The 20,105-nt window shown below is 42.3% G+C and overlaps 2 protein-coding genes across 27 annotated transcripts in view; one reads left to right on the forward strand and one right to left on the reverse strand.

The window, feature by feature from the left end:
- The first annotated feature begins 70 nt into the window (after positions 1–70).
- Positions 71–6,712, forward strand: chdh (choline dehydrogenase). The gene is made up of 8 exons (XM_035382452.1): positions 71–247; positions 912–1,728; positions 2,054–2,205; positions 2,451–2,580; positions 3,168–3,302; positions 3,845–3,987; positions 4,214–4,316; positions 4,543–6,712. Exons 2-8 carry the CDS (start codon positions 1,008–1,010, stop codon positions 4,959–4,961), a joined length of 1,803 nt encoding a protein of 600 aa, XP_035238343.1. The 5' UTR covers positions 71–247; positions 912–1,007; the 3' UTR covers positions 4,962–6,712.
- LOC118208113 (voltage-dependent L-type calcium channel subunit alpha-1D-like) overlaps positions 5,880–20,105 on the reverse strand; it is a 91,434-nt gene continuing 77,208 nt past the window's right edge. For 18 of the 26 annotated variants that reach the window (XM_035382427.1, XM_035382451.1, XM_035382424.1 and 15 more), the window contains 10 exons: positions 19,643–19,744; positions 17,198–17,328; positions 13,417–13,533; positions 12,244–12,614; positions 11,602–11,631; positions 10,655–10,795; positions 10,112–10,278; positions 9,626–9,747; positions 9,023–9,340; positions 5,880–8,802 (listed from right to left, as the gene is read on the reverse strand). In XM_035382427.1, the coding sequence (XP_035238318.1) occupies positions 8,509–8,802; positions 9,023–9,340; positions 9,626–9,747; positions 10,112–10,278; positions 10,655–10,795; positions 11,602–11,631; positions 12,244–12,614; positions 13,417–13,533; positions 17,198–17,328; positions 19,643–19,744 (1,793 nt within the window). In that variant the 3' untranslated portion in view covers positions 5,880–8,508. The remainder of the gene's footprint in view (positions 8,803–9,022; positions 9,341–9,625; positions 9,748–10,111; positions 10,279–10,654; positions 10,796–11,601; positions 11,632–12,243; positions 12,615–13,416; positions 13,534–17,197; positions 17,329–19,642; positions 19,745–20,105) is intronic. The other 8 variants (XM_035382434.1, XM_035382426.1, XM_035382442.1 and 5 more) reach the window with 4 other exon arrangements.

The following is a 20,105-nucleotide window of genomic DNA, read 5'->3' on the forward strand; positions in this document are numbered from 1 at the left end:
ATTACCAGTCATTAGTTCTTGCATACTGTTCTAGTGATTATTTTGCCTGCTACTTTCACCGCCTACTTTTATACAACTCGTATCTAAAAATGCGGTTTGATTTCTTCAATCTAGATGTCGGCACGCCACGGACAGCCACGGTTGGTTTCTGGTTTACAGCAAGCTCCGCCCTAATATTGACGGTCAAGTGCTAACTTTAAGTCTGTTTATGGTTTATTGTATTTACTGTGTGCGATATATGAAAACGGTAAGTTTGCGTAAAGGACTAAATCTTTTCTACTTCATTTCATTTGAGATTAAATGTTTGCGTTTATTTATGTAGCCTACAGATTAAGGACCCGTTATTCCGCCAAATAACTGTTAAATTGTATTGCTCGGTACTAGCCTACTGCACCAACTTTTTACCTCGCAAGACCTTACATTTAACCGCGTGTATCCTACCAATGTCGATGTATTTTGAATCTTGTGCTATACCGATAGTCATTGTGCGGTATTTGACGGGTAATTTGTTGTTATTATTATTATTATTATTATTATTATTATTATTATTATTATTTCTTTGCAGAGCTTCTTTTTTTTTTGTAGTTGAAACGGAAAACTCTTATTTGAACTTATTGAACTTTTCCTTGTTTATTAAGCCTGCGTCCCACTATTGGCTAGACGACTATGTTGACCGTTAATGTTTTGTAGGCCTACATGACCATTGCATAAATAGGCTACTGCTGATTCTCTCTGAATGCATAATTTGCAATACATGCGCTGGAAAAGTTAATTTGAAGTGAACTGCGAAGTTTGACTTGAGTCATATTTTCAGAAAAGGTTGCCTTCCATTGTAGCTATTACATGTAAAATTTGTGAGAAACAATCCGAACACTTGGGCCTATAACTTCTTTTTCCTTCATTTCTGACAGGTCATTATTATTGCTCTATAAAGTGTGCCATCCTGTGAAAAGCCTCTGACAGAAATTAAGCTGGGAATTGCTTGAATTTGGAGGACAAGTTTAATTATGCTTTTCACAAAACTGGCTAACAGAGTGGGAAGGCTGTCCCGGGTGACAGCATGGCAAAAATTATTGATCCCGCTGAGTCAGCACGAATTCCCACACCATTACAGTACCTCTTTGGCACTAAAAAAGAGTACATCTTTCAGCTACATCATTGTAGGTGGGGGCTCTGCTGGGTGTGTGCTGGCCAACCGGCTCTCTGAAAATGCAGATAATTCTGTGCTCCTCCTGGAAGCTGGGCCCAAGGACTTGGTTCTTAACAGCACTCGCCTGTCCTGGAAGATCCACATGCCCGCGGCACTGGTGTACAACCTGTGTGATGACCGTTACAACTGGTTCTATCACACCAGGCCCCAGAAGCACATGGATGGACGGGTGATGTACTGGCCCCGTGGCCGGGTTTGGGGTGGGTCATCTTCCCTTAATGCCATGGTCTACATCCGAGGCCACGCCGAGGATTACAATCGCTGGCAGCGAGAGGGAGCTGTTGGCTGGGACTATGAGCACTGCCTCCCTTACTTCAGGAAGGCCCAGACGCATGAACTGGGAGCAAACCAGTACCGAGGAGGAAACGGTCCACTCCACGTTTCGCGTGGGAAGACGAACCACCCACTGCACCGTGCTTTCATTGAGGCTGGCGAGCAGGCCGGGTACCCCTTCACTGATGACATGAATGGCTATCAGCAGGAGGGACTGGGATGGATGGACATGACAGTCTATAAAGGTAGACAAGCAAGGATAGCTGTCCTTCTTTGTCTCCCTCTGGCCAAAACAAACAAGGCCTTTTGTCCTGACACAGTGACCTCAAAACAAGTTTCCTCACATGCAGGTTGAATTTTAAATGATGCAAAGAGGAGATGCTGTTTACAGAGAACTATAAATGACAATTTGGCCAATATTTTAGAGTGCATACAAAAGGACTTACCTTGTGGTATGACATCTTTCAGTCAAGACGTCTCTTTCTCATTGTGAAACTCTACATCTAATGGCACTGCTGAGCCCACTGCCAAAGCATGAGAGTGAATAGCTTGTCTCCTGTGCCTCCCCAGGTAAGAGATGGAGCACCGCCAGTGCCTACCTGCGCCCCGCTTTGTCCAGGGCCAACCTGAAGACAGAGGTCAGGTCTCTGACCACAAAGGTCATTTTTGAAGGAACCAAAGCTGTGGGTGTTGAATACGTGCAGAATGGAGAAAGGAAGAAGGTATGCGACTAGCTATGTCTGTTCTAGTACTCCCCAGGTTGATACATTTAATATAGCTCATCTTGGTTCAGGAAAATGCAGAATTTTCCAAAGTGCCTTTTTTCCAAACATTAGAAGACATTAGAGACATATCACTTTCATGCAGGTAATACTGATTACAGAGTGCAAATGAAAGGAGGTAGATTTTAGATTCTTAATTCTGCAGCACTGATGCAAATTGAACAGATACTCTTAATCTTGCACAGGTCTATGCAGACAAAGAGGTCATTCTGAGTGGAGGCGCTATCAACTCCCCTCAGCTCCTCATGCTTTCTGGGGTCGGTAACGGGGACGACCTCAAAAAACTGGACATTCCAGTGGTCTCACATCTCCCAGGTGGCATCTACGCTTATCTTTAGTCTTTTTTAATCATTTGCTTTACTACTATTTAAAAAATGAAAAATGCACCGTTGAATTTTGCTGAGTAAATCAGAGCAATCATTCTGCATGACTTTCAAACACATCGAAAAAAAAGAATTATATAATATAACATGACCCATGCCCACAACACAGGCAGTCCAGAACTGAGAGGTCCCAGATCCTGTTCCGGCAGGTTCTCGCACAAATTAAGCACTATTGACAGCCTCAGTTCTGATCAAACAGTAAGCTGTCTGACTCTATAAGCATTTGGATTGTTTACATTGATGTCACTTGAATCAAGCATGCCCATCTCTATCCCCACAGCCCCCGAGTTCATGCAGATCAAACTGACAACCATATGTCTGGCAGAAAACATTCTATAAACAAATTGAATTGCAAGAAATATAGTTGTGATAGTTGTGGTCTTAAGGTATTTTTACTGTATACTATATATGGGTATGACTGGGGGCAATCATAGCTATATCTCATATCTTCACATTTGATTTTATTTTGCCCCAATCTGAGTGTTAATGCTGTTTCATACTGGTGCTGATTGTGTGTAGGAGTTGGCAGTAATCTCCAGGACCACCTGGAGCTGTACGTGCAGCAGGAGTGCATTCAGCCCATCACTCTCTACAAGGCCCAGCAGCCCTTCCACATGATCAAGATTGGCCTGGAATGGCTACTTAAATACACAGGTACCTAAGCACACCAAGTTCAGGTGACTACAGGCTCTGGTTCAGGTCACTACAGTTTTCAGTGTTCTGCTGAAATGCACAAGTATATAAGCGTTCCAGGTTCAGGTGAAATTCACAGGTTCCAAAGCATTTCAGGTGAAATTCACAGATACTGACATGTTCAAGGTTCAGGGCTAGTAGACAAGTGTGTGTTTTCTGCTGTGCAATGTGTGTTTCTGCCAGAGGAAGACAGTATTTTGTTTTTAAACCTGTAAGTTGATACCGTGGCCTCTATGTAAGCTTAAAAAGGTATTCACCAAAATATTGCAGTTATCCAAACTGTGGACTTCAGCAGCATGTTGCTGCAGGATCTACCCAGATGGTTGAATCATGTGTTGTATCTGATTTGGTTATTGTTGAAGTATATATTGTTGTTTTAATAATTGTATTTTGTGTTTTTGTGTTTAATTGTCAGTTCTTTATTTATTTTTTGTTGGGGGGGGGGTACAGTTCTGTTTTGTTAAACTGATCTTTTCAGCTCAGCATCATCTGGTGTTTCCTAGGATACGGTGCCACAGCACACTTGGAGAGTGGAGGTTTTATTAGGAGTCGCCCGGGTGTCACTCACCCAGACATCCAGTTTCACTTTCTTCCCTCCCAAGTCATAGACCATGGCCGGGTCAACCCCAAATTAGAAGCCTACCAAGTGAGTAAGACCTTAGTCACATATGCTTTCAGTTGAACCCAGTACGTAACTGTCCTATCCTGTGCTTGTATCTTATTTTTACTGCTCCCATACCACTTCATATTTTTGACTTTTTTTACTTTGCTCTGTGTTTAACACATTATGTTCAGAACATAATATGTATTTTTATTATGAAAAATGACATGTTTTGATGTGAACTTGGTAAATTAAGCTTACTGTTTTATAGGTTCACGTTGGCCCAATGCGAAGCACCAGTACTGGATGGTTAAAACTCCAGAGCACTAATCCCCTGGAACATCCAATCATTGAGCCCAATTACATGTCCACAGGTAAAGTCTTCCCTGACCGCCCATTTTTAAGCCAGGTCTTTTTTTTATCTGTCCACAGTTAAACCTATACCTAAGAACTTGTCCACATTCAGTTCCTTTCCTTGGTCCTTTCCTTGTCTGCATGTAAAGCCAACCTGAACAAGGTCCATACACCATGTTCTTGTGTTGTATTGTGGGCTTTACTTGTGCTGTGGTATGGACTGGCAGGACTTCATTGTGCTTTCAGATCTGGATGTCTGGGAGTTCAGAGAGTCTGTGAAGCTCTCCAGGGAGATTTTTGCCCAGCATGCCTTTGACACGTTTCGTGGACGGGAGGTACAGCCTGGGAGTCAGATCCAATCAGACAAAGAGATAGACGCCTTTGTGAGGCAGAAGGCTGACAGCGCGTACCACCCGTCGTGCACATGTAAGATGGGCCAGCCCTCAGACCCTATGGCCGTGGTGGACCCAGACACACGGGTTCTAGGGGTGGAGAACCTGCGTGTGGTGGATGCCTCCATCATGCCCAGTGTGGTGAGCGGCAACCTCAATGCCCCCACCATCATGATAGCGGAGAAAGCTGCTGACATCATTAAGGGTCTACCACCGCTGCGGGACCATAATGTCCCAGTGTACCAACCCCCCACTCTGGAGACCCAGCGGTGAGTTCCCACCCTGCTTATGCCTCGATCCTGGTGATCTCCAACCCTACAGACCAGCCTCTGACCCCACAGAAATAACAAGACCACCTGTCTTGAAAATTCAGGGTTGTCATTCTGGGAACATCAAAAACATAAAATGGTATCTGTAAAATCAGTACAGTTTTTTTCATATGATCTTGAATGATGCATTTTTTAAATTAACAAAACAACCCCATTTCTTTGATTACTGTTATTTGGTATGCCTTCTGAATTCTTGTAGAAATATGTTGAAATGTAAAGTACTTAGCTACTACTATTTCATTTTACATGACTAGATTTTTGTATAACAAGTTAAAGTAATTGATAAGATTTATGTTACTTTTTTAAGTACATTTAACTTTTGATTTGATGTCTGTGATGTCTGTAATGTAAATCCTTAAGGATTCATGATTGTCTTAATGAAAAAAAGTTTTACAATTAAGCACTTTAAGTTTCTCCAAGATTTATAAATATTAGTATTGTAGAAAAGATAAAATAATCTCAGTTTTATGCATACTGTTCATGTTTATGATGCAGAAAAGTCTATCAAACACTAAAGTAGTCACAGCATGTGTATGTGTGTGTCAGTTATTTACAGAACATTCAATATTTCAATGTTTTTACAGTCCCTTGCAAAAATTATCCATCATTCTGATTTTTTAACGATGCAGGGATTACAAGCACCTTTTTTGAACAGTACCTTCCAACTTTTGGGTATGCAAAGCATTCTTATGAACTATATGTACCAAGTTGAATTTGAGATTCATAGTGTTACTTTATTTAGTAGTAATCATTAGAAAATAAGTTGGAAGTATTCCATTCTGATTCCAGGCCAAAATTAAAGGAAAAAGCAAACATACAAAAAATGTTCTCATTGTTATAAAATCTAGTGGGTACTAAGTGATTTGGTATGAAAAGAAATTGTGTTTACTGAATAAAAACCTTACAGGATATACAAAGGATTTTCAAGTAGAATTACCACAGGTTTTTAGCTTCATATTTTATACATATTTTACATTTCTGTCCATATATCTCAATTCATATTTAATAACAGTAATAACAAATAATATATCTGTGATGAAAAATGACTGATTGGGTGTTTCTTTGTAAACTCTTATATAGTTTGCAATTATATTTTTATTTTTTAACCCACAACAATGGTTGTAATACAGGAATAAAGGCCAGTTGTCCTTGTATTTCAGTGTTTTAAACATATCCCAGCATTGTAAAGTGGCATTGTAAATTACAAATATAAATTTCACTATACCATACAGACAGTCATATGAAAAGTACAAATAATCCACCTTATTACACAAAAATAGGAGAAACAATAGCACTATACAATTACGTGTGCAGTGGTAGATGTCTATGTGATTGTATTTGAACATTATTTCCTGCAGGAATCCCTGACTTGAGATAAAATAAATAAAGTGATTTAGTCTTGAGTTGAACAAAAATGTACACAACTTTAAAAAGGATGCATATTTGTAGTCTTACAATTGCTACTTTCAGTGTGCCTGAATGTATGAGGGTCGTTATCATTTGCAAAGGAGGCCAGAGAACATTTGTTTTTCATGAATGATTCATAGAGCTCTTTCAATGTGCACATCCAATGGAATGTAACTCTAATGTTCTTTACAGTCTTCAGTGAACTGAAAACACAGTATATGCACATGGACAACAAATCAAATTTCTTTCCTTTCCTTTGAAATAAATGGTACCTTCACATGTTTTTGACGGGAAACACTGATTTTTAGCACAGTAGGATATTTTTTGAGTTTGAGATTCCTGTAAAGGGAGACATGCCACATATATCGTAAGCTTCAGAAACAGTGATATGTTTTCCTTTCCTCCTTTGGAGGCAATGTGTAGCATGTGTCACAGCTGGGCTGACAAGAGTCTGGGTCATATTGCTTTGCCTTTAGCCGAGAAGTACCCACGATTAAGCAAAAGTATCCAAATATATCTGCGCCACTCTCCATCCCAGTTTCTTTAAATAATTTTTATGAACATTTTTAATTTTTAACACAAAAAGGGTAACTGTCATATAAAAATAGGAGTTTGTTTAAATTGGGCACCATTTGGTGATGTGGTTAAAGCTCTGGATTCTTGACCTGAGGGTCACTGACTTGTAATCCCACTGGGGATACTGCTGTAACAGCCTTGAGACAAGGTACTATAGCACAATTGTTCCATTAGAAATGCAGGTGTACAAATGGGTCACGCAAAATGTAATTTTGTGAGCAGTGAACAACACACTGGCAAAAACTGTCTGCCAAGCAAATAATTATGTTTTGTGTGTTATACTACAAAAATAGTCACAGTCAATAGTCAAGTCTGAGAATTTAACCAGTTTTGAGTTATTGATATTATCATGACTGTACAACTAAAACTGTAGTTGTGATTTCAGTTTTAAAGTAATTAATGAAGGTATTTCAACAATATATGTAAAACTCCTTAAATGGTGTATTTTTAATCACCCAATTAAGCAGAACTGTTGATGCAAAAAGCATTTGAAGTAACTTGCTTGTGCATTTACCCTGCACAAGATATGCAAAGAATCAGCCCATGAATTACTTTTAAAAACTTCTCTTTTGTGATGTGTTTTTTTTAAATGCCTCAGTATGGTATTTGGATCAACTATACAAAAAAAATGCATATCTTGTGGGTATGAATATTCACATTGTATTTTAAAATTGAACTGGCTATAGGACCCATATTGCTGTTTTTCTGTATTTTAATTACAAAATATAGGACATCACTAAAAAATGTTCATTTGTATATTACACGTGATTTACATATAAATTTAAATTATGAAATAAAATATTGAACAAACAGCATTTCAAAAAAAATGACCTGCATTTTTTGTGAATAGTTTTATTTCCGTTGATTTCCATGGTTTTGCTCCATTTCATGACAGCCATATAAACAGATTCTGGTTTGATAATACAAAAACTGTCAATAATATCCCTATACAAACAGGTTGGGATTATCTTTTTTTTTTTCTTAGAAGTGAGTTGTTATAAATTATTACCAGTGTTTTTAAAGGTAGAAAAAAAATTAACTTTATATCCAAAATCGGGAGAGGGGCATGATATGCTTCTCGTTGTATTCTCTTGTTGTATTTTTGCAACAGAAACTCATTTACTTGATATGCCAGTGCACAATAAATCGACTGAGGTAATGACGCTACGTTGCTGTGTACATTTGATTGTCATCACCTGTAATACCCTGTCCTGTGTAAGAGTGCACATATCTGTTTCACCTGGTTCCTATTTCCTCTTGTCGGAAAGCCACATGTTTCTCGCCACAGGCGTTCCTTGGTAAAAAGGTTCAGTGCTGAAGGGGCGGGGCTATGTTTGGCAAGAGAGGTCCTCATCCTTCGTGAGAGGTGCACCAGGGCTGTCACTCAAACACATAGCCCTGTCCCAGTCCTCTCACCTACTTCTTAGTGCCTTTTATATTCCATTACAAGAAGGCACTTCTTTTGTTAATTAGCCAACAGGTGCATTTTTGTCTTTTTTTAGCGAATGCTATAAAGTCGTTATGCATATCATTTCATCAGCTAAGTCCTCCTCATACGTTCTGTGAGGCTCAGGCTCCTCGTCACTGTAGCCAGCAGCGTAGTCCAGCAGATCGTCCCTTGGGTCCAGGATGGGAAACATCTCCCCATTGACCCCAGGCGAAATGCTGCCGTTCAGGAGGTTACTGGCAGCGCTTTCCATTTCGTCGATCGTCATCTCGCAGGCGTCTGCGATCTCGTGCTTCGTCGCCGCCACAAACCGCGGGTCCTTCGCGTATCTCCCCAGTCCTTCGGATATCAACACCTGCAAGACAACAGAAAACATGAGTGTCTGTTGCTGCATTACAATAAAATTTCATGCGTAGCTAATTGATGAAGATTGCAAAAAAAGCCAAATAACCGTATCTTCCTAAAATAAGTGCTAGAATAATCCAAAAGACCAAGTGACAACCTCATGTTCACTCAGATCTTTACTTAGTGTGGTTGTTCCTGTTCTTGTGCTGTTTAGTGGGAATTGCTCTTACCGCCTCTACCAGACTGGTGGCGCTGCCCCTTTTCTCATGGTAGTGGGGGCGGAAGTCCGCAGGGACCTGCAGGTGAGCCGGTGTGTACGTCCTCTGGGGGTAGTCTGTCTCGTCTGTGTACCAGGAGCTTTTGCACACAGACGACTGGCTGCTGCTCGTGCTTCTTCTGCTTGGCCGGTCCACTTGGATCAGGGGGGTGTAGTAGGGTGACTGGTCTTTGCTGGTGGGCGTGGTGGGAGGCGTGGCCCAGGACCGTACGGAGCGGGTCGGTGACAGCCTCTGGGCCCGGCTCGAGTCCAGACCGGCAACAGCCATCACCTGGAAATGGAGACAGACGCAGCGGGCAACACGGCGCTCTCTGGGGACTTGATAGGAATGTGCACGTGCATGTGTATGTGCACGAGTGTGTGTGTGTGTGTGTGTGTGTGTGCCTTTGTGTGTGTATTTCTGTTTGTGTGTGCGCACATAAATGTGTGCGTGTGAGTATTTGTGTCTGTGTTTGTGTGAATGCGCGTGTGAATGTGTGCGTGTGAGTATTTGTGTATGTGTTTGTGTGTGTATGTGCTTTTGTGTGCAGGGTATGTGTGTGTGTCTTAGCCCTACCTGGTGCTGCATCAGGTGCAGAGGTAGCGCAGTGTGCTGGTGCAGATGGGGTGACAGTGGAATTTCATCCTGACTGCTCTGCCTGCGCAGACACTCAAAACTAAAGGACGGCCTCGGATGTGCTGCTCGAGTTTTCCCCAGAAAAGAAAAATATTTTCAGTTAAATAATGACAAATTTTAACTTTTAAATGTACAGTAAAATGGTAAAATTAATTCAAAACAAATTAAACTTTTTATTTGTGCATGTTTAAATAAACATGCATTGCTCCTCCTCTTATCATAGGCAAAAATAATTTTAATTGCACTTGTATTTCCATGTTTCCAGCTATGGGATATTTCAGTGCTTTTTTTGAAGGCCAATGCTCCAGGTTTGTACAAAATATAATTTGTTGCTGTGAGTGCTTACTATGCTCAATATTGGTTCCTCTTAATGCAAGTTCTGCAGCTCTGTCAACCGTAGCAGAACACATGATGGAGTCCACTCACCCTGAGGTGTGAGAGGAAGCAGCCGTCTCTTTGGCGAACTCCGTGACTCATGGTAGATGGGAGGTTCATCATCATCATAGTAACCTTGAGGGTGATGGTAGCCCCTGGAAGTTCCATAGTCAAGATCCCTGGTGGGATACACCTCCTGGTGCTTCTTATGGGACCTTCTGCATTCAACAGGAGAACAACTTACAGTGTAAGCAAAGTTAGTCATAGACTCATACTCTACTGCCACATTCTCCTTCTGCTCATCCTTGGTGCTAGAGAGAATGTTTCAAACATTTTGAAACTTGCACAAAACACACCCCATACATTGGTAGCATTGAGAGTTCAACTATTCTCAGGTGTGGAGGATTAAATAAGTCGCTGCTGACTGTAAAATTGGAAAACGTGTTTTTGGCGAAGCTAAAACTACTCGATTTAGTGCTGTGAGGTTTGATTAATTTAGCCTCAATTATTTTCTAAAGGCATAATGGCATGGAACTGTAGAGCACATGAGGAACAAAGACATGGTACATGCTGAGGATGTTGCCATGGCAATACCTGTCTGGTGACAGCATGCTGTCATCCTCATAGAACTCCTCCTCGCTGTCCTCCCCTGAGCAGCGGCCCTCCTCACAGCGGTCAGCACCACGCAGGTCCTCTCTGCAGATGGTAGGGTGCCGGCTGCCCCCCGGTTCCGACCTTCACACAGGAGAGGAGATCAGTGTCGAGCCCTGGATGGCGTGACCGCGGCATGAGCCATGTACTGCTGTGCAGATACATGCCTCCAGGGGGCAGTGTGAGCAGCCTACTCCCTTTTCCTAGACACTTAGGGGAGGTGTGTGAAACACTAAAGGCCCAGAGTCATCAGCTTAGACGGCAGTACCATGCATCAGGCAAGGTGTGACACAGCTGCTTTGCATCAGCATAGCAGTGCATCAGCATAGCAGTGCATTTCTGCCTACAAGCACTGACAGAGTGAAAAGGAAACCCACAGAAAAATCTGTCCTTCACCACGTTTCCTTATCCTTGTAACATTTAATACGGTGGAGCAGGCACACTCAGCACTGATTTAATCTCTCTGTGAGCTGCAGGCTTAATTTTTCTGCAGAAACAAGCTCATCAGTAGAATCTGTTTGTGCTGACTGTAGATCAGTTGGGCCACTGTGAACCACACCTTAGAAATGGTATACGAAATGACAGATTGTTGGGTGAAGTTCCATTTTTAAACAACGCTACAATAAACACATGCATTTTTCAGGCATCGTCTGTGCGTAGCATTGGTTCACGGCATCTGCTTTGCTGCCTCAGAGCTCTACTCCTTTACAGGAGCCCTCGGCCCCATACTGAACTCCAGGACACTGCAAGACAAGTGCCATCAGGACCAGAAAAAGGAATATCTATGAGCCTCTGAATCATTTACTTTACCAGGAGGGATGCAGTACAAAGAACTCCAAAACACTGGCTAAAGATGAAAGAGACATGGTCATGTTCTGCAGTAGACATACCTAATATAGGTCTCATAGTAGCGTGTCCTGCTCCAGAAGGCAGAGAAATGGTTGAGAAAAAGTATTTTGATTAGGTAATAAAGAAAGGATGAAAGAAGGCAGGCACATTGCATCATATATAGCATACAGTATATGAGACATATACAGCAGTATTATATATGGCTTGTAAAGGGTGGATGTGATTGGTGTGTATGGGTATGATAGATCTGTGACTTTGGTCAGGTATGGAGAGAGTCAGGGGGTAGGGACCTGTGGTCAGGCGAGTGAAGGAATGGACAATGATGACTGTGGCAGAAATCAGGGATCTGTTATTTTGGCCAGGGAAAGAATGGTACTGTAGTTATGGGTAGAGATCTGTGGTTGTAGAACCAGTAGTTGCAGCATTAAAACTGCCGAGCAGTTAAGTCATAATATGTCATCTCCCTTTATCAGCTAAAGCCTCTAGATTAATCATATACTAAGAACAATCAAATCAAAAGTGCATAGCATAGGTTGAATATGGACTCTGTGCAGCAGTCTGCAGGGAAGCCTGTTGGCTGGTAGTGTGGGGCGGGGCACAGAGGGGCATTTACGGCCACTGCATTTCACGTCATCATAACTCACATTCATCATGTCATCTTGAAACAGCTGCATGCCGCTTACCTTCTCCCTTGAGGCTTCCTGTGCTTGTCATGGTCTCCCTTGAAGCAGGAACCCTGGGAGGGGTACCCGTTTGTGGGGGAGCCCTCGTACCGCTGACGCCGCTTCCCGTTGGGGTAACTGGAAGCGTTGGCATTGTTGAGGTTGGCATTGGTGGACTTTGGTGATTTGGGATAGGAGTTGGGGTGATGGTTGAGGTGGTTGTGGGGCAGGGAGTTTGCACCCCTGCTGTGCCTGATGTGGTCCACGGCGGGATCGTAGTTGGGGGGAGGATAGATCTGTAGGGGGCGCTGTGTGGCATTGGTCTGGAACACAGAGCCCCTCCTGTCTCCGCTGAAGTGATTGACATGATTGCCAAAGAGCCCACCGTTCCTCTGTGAAGGAAGCTCCAGTCAAATCAACCACACTGGCTTCATAATGATCTTTGGGATTCTGAATAGTCTAAACTGGCAAGTGTTGCAAATGACAGATGTTAGTTAATGTTATTGTGAATAATACTACATGCAGGAGGTTGTTCAATTATGAACAATTATGTGACAAAAAATGAAAAGCAACTTAAAAATGAATCCACATTCAGAGTGTTGTGGATGAAAGTGACCTTGTCCTGGCCTAGCTGAAACACTGATTAGAGAAAGCCCAAATGTAAAAGTCCCCTTATTTAGAGACAGCACTGTAGACTTATTCATATTAAAAATGAAGAAAGCATAAAAATATGGGAACTCTGGAGCAATACATTAAACAGTCCTTTGGCTTCAAAAACTACAGCCTTTACTATGGCATTCAAAACTAATATCCAGAGTCTTTGAGACACTGTCCTTGGAAGTCTCCAGACAATACAATAATAATGAAACAAGGGAACTAAACTTTTATTCAGAAATAAATGAGAAGAAGCAAGTTCAATGGCTTATGTATGTGACAAAAATAAGAACCAGAAAGCGCCTCTTCATTTGAGCTGAACTTTGAGCAATTAGAGTTTCAAGACTATAAAATGCACAGGGGTTTATGGTTTAGGGATAAGCAGCAGATTTGCAGTGGAACAAAGCCAACATGCCGTTTGGAGACAACGCTCTGTAGTCAGGGGTGACCTTTGGTTGGGCTCATTACTCTCACCGTTCAATCTCTGTTTACTGCTTACTCCTGCTGCCCCAAGACTTAACAATTAGGAATGGTGATTACCCTATAAATATCCTCGTCATCGTCAGGGTTAAATTCTACAAGATCCTTGTCTTGCAGGTCACATGATATCGCTCGTCGAATTTCGGGCCCAATATCATGCAGCGTGCGGAGACCGGCCTGCAATGGCGACAAGAGAAAAGCTGAGAACCAACAGACAGCGTTCTTCAGGGAGGGGACAGCACCACCAGCCATTTACTAGTGCTCACCCAGCGAAATACAGGTGAGCTGTCACTGTACAATTGCCTTTCATCTCCATAAATGCTTACTGGAAACATTCTCCTAAATTCAATCTGCAATTGTGCAAATTCCAACATTTAGAGGAAGAAAAACTTAAGGCTAATCTTGATTTAATGTAATGCTGCATTGGCAACCAGGATCCTATCACAGGTCACACCAAGTCTAAAAATACGTCTGGTAAAAATAAGTCGGAAAATAGGAAATCCACCTGTCCATACTGTTCTCCACCTTTATTACATTACAAAGGCTAAGGACAAAAAAGTAAGAAGATGCAGAGAAGGTGAAGGCATTAGAGGCCACACACTATATTAGTAGCTCTCAAATAACCAATCATTCATTTAAAATACAGTACAACATCAATGTTTTGACCTGTGTTGGGTTTTCTATATATTTTTAAATGGTTTTTTGGTTATTTGGAAGCTACAAAGAAGTGTGCAGGCTCTATTGCTTTTAGAGATGTTAAGCAAATTCCAATGGAATTCTCATGAAGGAAATAACCATTATATGATGAGTGAACTCGTTTCAGTTACCATATAAGTGGTTCTTACTTTCTTGACTTTTTTAGGAAGTCTTTTAGTCTTTTTTAGGGCTATCACAAGTGGTCAGTCAAGTACATCATTTCTCAGTGTGCAGTGACAGGATTTGTCACTCTTGCTGAGAATGTCGTTGGACTACAGCAGGATTGGTCCCACAGGCATAGCATTGGTGTGCAGTGATAGGGTTGGTTGGAACAGGACAGGTGGAATTCCCTTTTAGGCCACTCTTGGTAGGCCACCTTTTAGGTCCCTTTTGGTGAATGCTGCAGACCAGCAGAGGCCAGCATGAATTCTGAATCCTAAAACCATGAAATCCTTGATCAGACTTACATTCGCCCCATAAATATGAATATGGTTTGAATTTAAAACACTGGTATGATAAAGCTTACATTGCACTTGTCCAGAAGTTATTTACTGCTTCTAATTACAGGATCTTCAATTATGATATCATCTGCCCATTAAAACAATTTAAGAGAGGCAAAGTTAGTTGGAATGAGGTTGAGAAATAGTGAGATGGCTTTGAAACCTGTAAAAACTCAAAATTTTGATTTATCTGAAATGACAGAATTTCAACAAGAGCAAGATCCATGGCTATACATGAAGGTCAAATGTTAGTGGGCAAACATGTATGTATGGAGAATATGATGATAAGTCTGATCATCTTTCAAATGCATAATATTATACTAAATACATCAGTTACTAAACATCCAGACACTGAGCAAAAAGCACATTTCTAGAAAGTACTCCACTACTGAGACTGGAAAGCTACTGTATTTACAGGCCACTGTTAGGGATTCTCATATTATCATGTCAAAGGGATGTCCAGGCCAAACTCAATAACCTACATCTTTGGAAACACATACTTTAACCGAGACAGAACATACAGTCAAACATTGGAAATTGCCCTTTCAGGAAATAGCCCTTTTTGTTTTCTATAGGGTGGTACTGGAATTAGAACCACTGATGATGGCTGATATGTGTTGCGTGATATCATAACTTGTGGGAAGAAAATGTGGGATATTCACAAATGTGGGGTTTTTCCAGAGCACCTCTCCTGGCTACGTTCTTCAGTAGAAAGCTGGATGACATCACAATGAATGCATGGCTTTGTGGCCCAGGAGCCTTCCTGTTCTAGTCAAAGCATCAATCCTACTGTCCCTAGTTACAAGCCCCATTTACACATGGCGCTGACAGAATGCGCTATTATTAATTTCTCCAGCAAAAACACCCTTGTCTGGGATATTTTAACCCATCTGTACCAATGGATTTTAGATGAGGTATTCTATATACTCATTGTTATAACCCAGTTCCACGAAAAAAGAACATTTACAATGAATCTTTTCAATGGCTAGTACTTTTTCTATATTGCGTAACAATTTTAACATAAATAAAATGAACATAAAATTATAACTCTTCAAAATGCTCTTCAAAAAATGGTTAATTTAAAAACACAACTGCATGTTAAGCATATGCTTCAGTATAGCTGTGCAGGATTTATATGTATGCACAAGTTCCTATTGCCATCTTAGGGTCTATTCTAAAATGACTGCTCTCTCAGACTGCAACCACATAAAGGAATATCAGCCATCACTAAAACGGGAAGCTGCACGATACCAACAGCACTACGGTTACGCTATCTAAATCTGGCACTACAGCAGGACAAGAGAGAAAGCACCTACACTATAGCAGTGGACGAGGGAGACGCGGTGGTCAAGAGATGGGCCAGCGGGGGTCCAGCGGGGGTCCGGTGCTGGACAGGGACGGGCTGCAGAGCTCATGATAGCCGGACGCGCTGCTGCAGCTGGCATGGGGACGCTGGTTTCCACAGCGATCTGAGCGATCGGAGCGGCGCAGGGAGGTTCGCCGTCACTACAGCTCCTGCCATCCCCTGTCACTCAGCCTTCAACAGCCCTCTCATATTAACCCCTTCACTGCCACTGCAGCTGTGCCCTATTCACTCCTACAGCCTTCCATTGCCATCTCTCACCTACCCCTTCATCCTTCATCCTCAACGTGGCCCTGTGTTATTAATAAACCCTTTCATCCTCAACACAGCCCTCTGTCATTAATAACCCCTTCATCCTCAACACAGCCCTCTGTCGTCAATAATCCCCTTCATCCTCAACACTGCCCTCTGTCATTAGTAATCCCTTCATCCTCAACACAGCCCTCTGTCGTCAATAATCCCCTTCATCCTCAACACGGCCGTTAATGACAGAGGGCTGTGTTGAGGATCTCCGTCTCTCTCTCACTTCATCCTCAATAAAGCTGTTCATTCACCTTTTCAAGCTTACAACAAAACTTTGTTATTCACTCTTTCATCCTCTGCCCTCAACAGTCACCTTCATTTTAGTTATCTTCTGCCCTTCATCCCTGGTTCATAAAATGTTTGTTCAATTCTTTTAACAAACGCAGGACCTTGCACCTCATCCTCTGATCAAAAGGCGCAAAAGGTGAGCAGAACTACACCTGGGGATTTTAGTCACTCAGCAAATTCTCATCTCTCAGTACGACACATGCACTGAGCTATGGCTGAGGGCTGATAATACTGCCTGCTGCACCTTCCACTGTAGATAAGTGTCAGAAGAAGCACTTATCAAATTAGGGCATCTACCATTCAATTACTGAGAAATCCAAGATTGACTCAAGCCTGCCCATGATACCATGCCACAAAGTACTACACTTCCATTTTGTCTTGTTTGTGCTGTAGACAGGTTTGTACCTCCCATATAAGGGAAGATAAATGCATCCCATATAAATGCATCCCTGCTGGACACGGTAAGCCACCAAGCAATGTGACACTAAACTCACTGTGTTTAGAGAGACCTTTCATGTCTCTGTGACCAGTGTGCGCATTCTGTCCAAATGCCATGTGTAAAGGAGATGTGAACCGCTACACCCAAGTAAAACCCAACAACCCCTCCTTCCCCGCCACAGTCAGGTACCCCACAGCATTCTCTTCGCTAGCACTGTGGTAGGTGGGTGGAGCGGGGGGGAGGCGCTCTTACCTGCAGTGCGATGGTGGTGTTCTTGGACGGGTGTCGCCCCACCAGGCCCTGCTCTTTGCGTTTCTTGAATTTCCTAAAGTAGTCCTGTATCAGGAAGGTGGCATAGAACTTCCCCACGGTCACCTCATCATCTGAACAAACAGACCACACAAAGCCTTGCTCTGTCAGCACAGCACAGAGCGGGCCCTCCTGGCCCCTACCCCTGGTCTTCGGGACGCGACCCGCATCCACCCCCCGCTCCCTCTAAGCTGCAGACACCTGCAGGCTGGTCATCTTGAACACCGACGGACGTCACTCGCTCACACCAACACAGGTGTCACACTGATAACAGACAGCAACATCAACCAAAGGCTCCCCCACACCACTTCATGTAATTAAGGTTCTAAGGGACAACACCAGCTGTCTTTTTTCCAATTTTATTTTCTTGATAGGCTGTAACACTTACTGTATGGAATCAATTTGTTTTGCAATAATAGCATAAAAAGTAAGGGAAACATTTTTACCATGAGCCCATGGGAAATATTTAGCCCTGGCATTTCATTATTCATACCATAAAGCTTTAAGAAGCCTTAAAGAAGTCTACGGAAACCATTGTAAGTGACCATTATACGGTCAGATTCTAAAGTACTCACACATGCATGTCTAGTCTGTAAGAGCAGAGACATGTTTTTACAGCTCATCTGTTATTTTATTTGTTGTTTGCCATCAAATAAATCCTTGTTGACACACTGTGTGGCAGATGGCATTGGCCTCGAGCGCAGAGAGAGAGCAAAAATAGCAAGAGCTCTGATGCCATACAAATCTCTTGAGCACAAACAGCTCCTTTTCAAATATTACTAAACAGTTTGGATAATATTTCACCATTGGATTATCATTCATAAATAAACACAAGTTTAAAGATCCATACGACACAACCTGATCACGTGACCAACCGGAGAACCACAGTGTTAGTGTTAGAGGGGGACAGAGCTGCTGATGTAGGTTACAGAGATGAGCAGAGATGGATGTGCCATAGGGGAGACATAGAGGAGATGGAGGTGTGAGGGAACACATCTACAGTGTCACAGTCAGCAAGTGTTGGAAGAAAACAGGTGGAGATGTCTGATGAAAGTGTTAGTGAAGAAAGTTGGAGGTTTTATGGAAAGAGACCGTGCAGCAAATTAAGATGTAACAGAAGGGACTGATGGCAGTATTCGAGAGGTGACAGAGCACATAAAAAAAGTGCTTGATAGGAGAGAGCTAGAGTTTTGACAGGTGACAGAGCTGCATGTGTTGGTCTCGTAGAGGAAACAGGTGTTAAAGGAGACAGGCATTGCTCAATAAGAGACTGCAAATAGAAGATTATTTTTCTACGTTTCCAACACTTCATGCCTATATATGCAACATAATTATTTAATCTAGTCTAATATTCATACCATAACCAGGAATCCCACCCTCAGATACGCTACTACAGATGTCTTTTCCCATTCAACCTCACTCTAAATGAATCATTAATCTCTGTGGGATCATCTACATGGTTGTAATCCAAGGAGCGCTGCTTTTAGGTTTGAGCACATGCAGGCGAGCAGAGCTAGCTGAGTGAGGTAATTCTGAAGCAGGGGTCCGTGGTACTTTAAACAACGACATAGGGGACAGATATCGGAGAGAGGCAACACCAGTTCCATGCCACCACCCTAAAACAGAATTGCTTCAGAATATTCTGAAGGACTGAGGAGAATGCGACAGGGACAGAAGCTGCAGAAAAGCTTGGACAGAAAGAGACGTGGTTTAGTGCTGAACAGACAGGGCATGCAGCACCGCCAGTGCTGACTACAGGCCATGCAAGCTGTGAGATATAAGGCAGACTCCACAGCAGGCTGCGGCTGTGCATCTGCAGAAAGCTCAGACGTGAGAGGGCGCGGACTGCGGGATGTGTAAGATAACAGGAAACATAAACTCCAGAGCTGATCTCTTATCACATTATCTTCACACAAAGCAGCCCTTCCCCAGGGTTATGAAAAACTGAAAAATGTTATAAAAAAACAGCAATTATCAGTTAAGTTGAGATAAACAGAGCATAGACAATATTACATTGGAGGTTTTTTGTGCTCTTGTGTGATATGTGACCTCCATAACACACATACACATGACTATATGCATGGATATGTGTCGGTTAAAGGTGTGTGTGTGTGTTTGTGTGGATACTGACACTACATTGTGAGAGAAGGAGGCAAGATTACATAGGAAAATAAGTGGAGGGAAGTGTCCAGGACAGGTGCATCCAATCCTGTTGTAGCTCAGCACTACAATACCTGATTCTACTAATTATGGTCTTGATTGAAGACTATGATCTGTCATTTAGTAGAATAAGGTGCCGTAGTGCTAAAACAAAAACCAGCACCCACACCTTTTTCAGATAAGACACCCCTGATCTAAGGGGACAGAATGTAAAATGGCGTGACTGACCACCAGCAGGGGGCACTACTTGGTCCAGAAGCTTCATGCTGGTCCTCTTCCAGATCTTCTTTATGACAGCTCTTAGCTCCTCATTGGCCTGATCCAGGTTACCTGTTTAACCAATAAAGTTACAGATGGAATTATGAAAAATACCAAAGGGGAGAACTCCGATTGCATGAAATTTTGTCATTAATGCCAAGAGGAAGGGCAAAATATGACCACATGTACAACATGGATTTACTAACACCTGGTGTTCATTCTCAATAAGAGCTCAATGTCCTGGTTTGAGCCTGATGCCCTTTCGCATAGCAAATTTCAAATATGGAACCATAAATAAATAACAGAGGTGGCAAACTGGAATTATTTGCTTTCAGAGCAGATCCAGCAGTGAAAGAATAAAGTACAGGCAATGTCGGGGTAAATTCGTGATTTTGAATTGGAATTTAAAATAAAAAAAAGCTCCAGCACTCCG

The sequence above is a fragment of the Anguilla anguilla genome, chromosome 11 (genome assembly GCF_013347855.1).
Source record: "Anguilla anguilla isolate fAngAng1 chromosome 11, fAngAng1.pri, whole genome shotgun sequence".
Lineage (NCBI taxonomy): Eukaryota > Metazoa > Chordata > Actinopteri > Anguilliformes > Anguillidae > Anguilla > Anguilla anguilla.

Coding starts and splice junctions, on each gene's coding strand:
- chdh (XM_035382452.1), top strand. CDS start 1,008: ATGCTTTTCACAAAACTGGCTAACAGAGTGGGAAGGCTGTCCCGGGTG. Junction 1,729..2,053: donor GGACATGACAGTCTATAAAG/GTAGACAAGCAA, acceptor GTGCCTCCCCAG/GTAAGAGATGGAGCACCGCC. Junction 2,206..2,450: donor AGAATGGAGAAAGGAAGAAG/GTATGCGACTAG, acceptor AATCTTGCACAG/GTCTATGCAGACAAAGAGGT.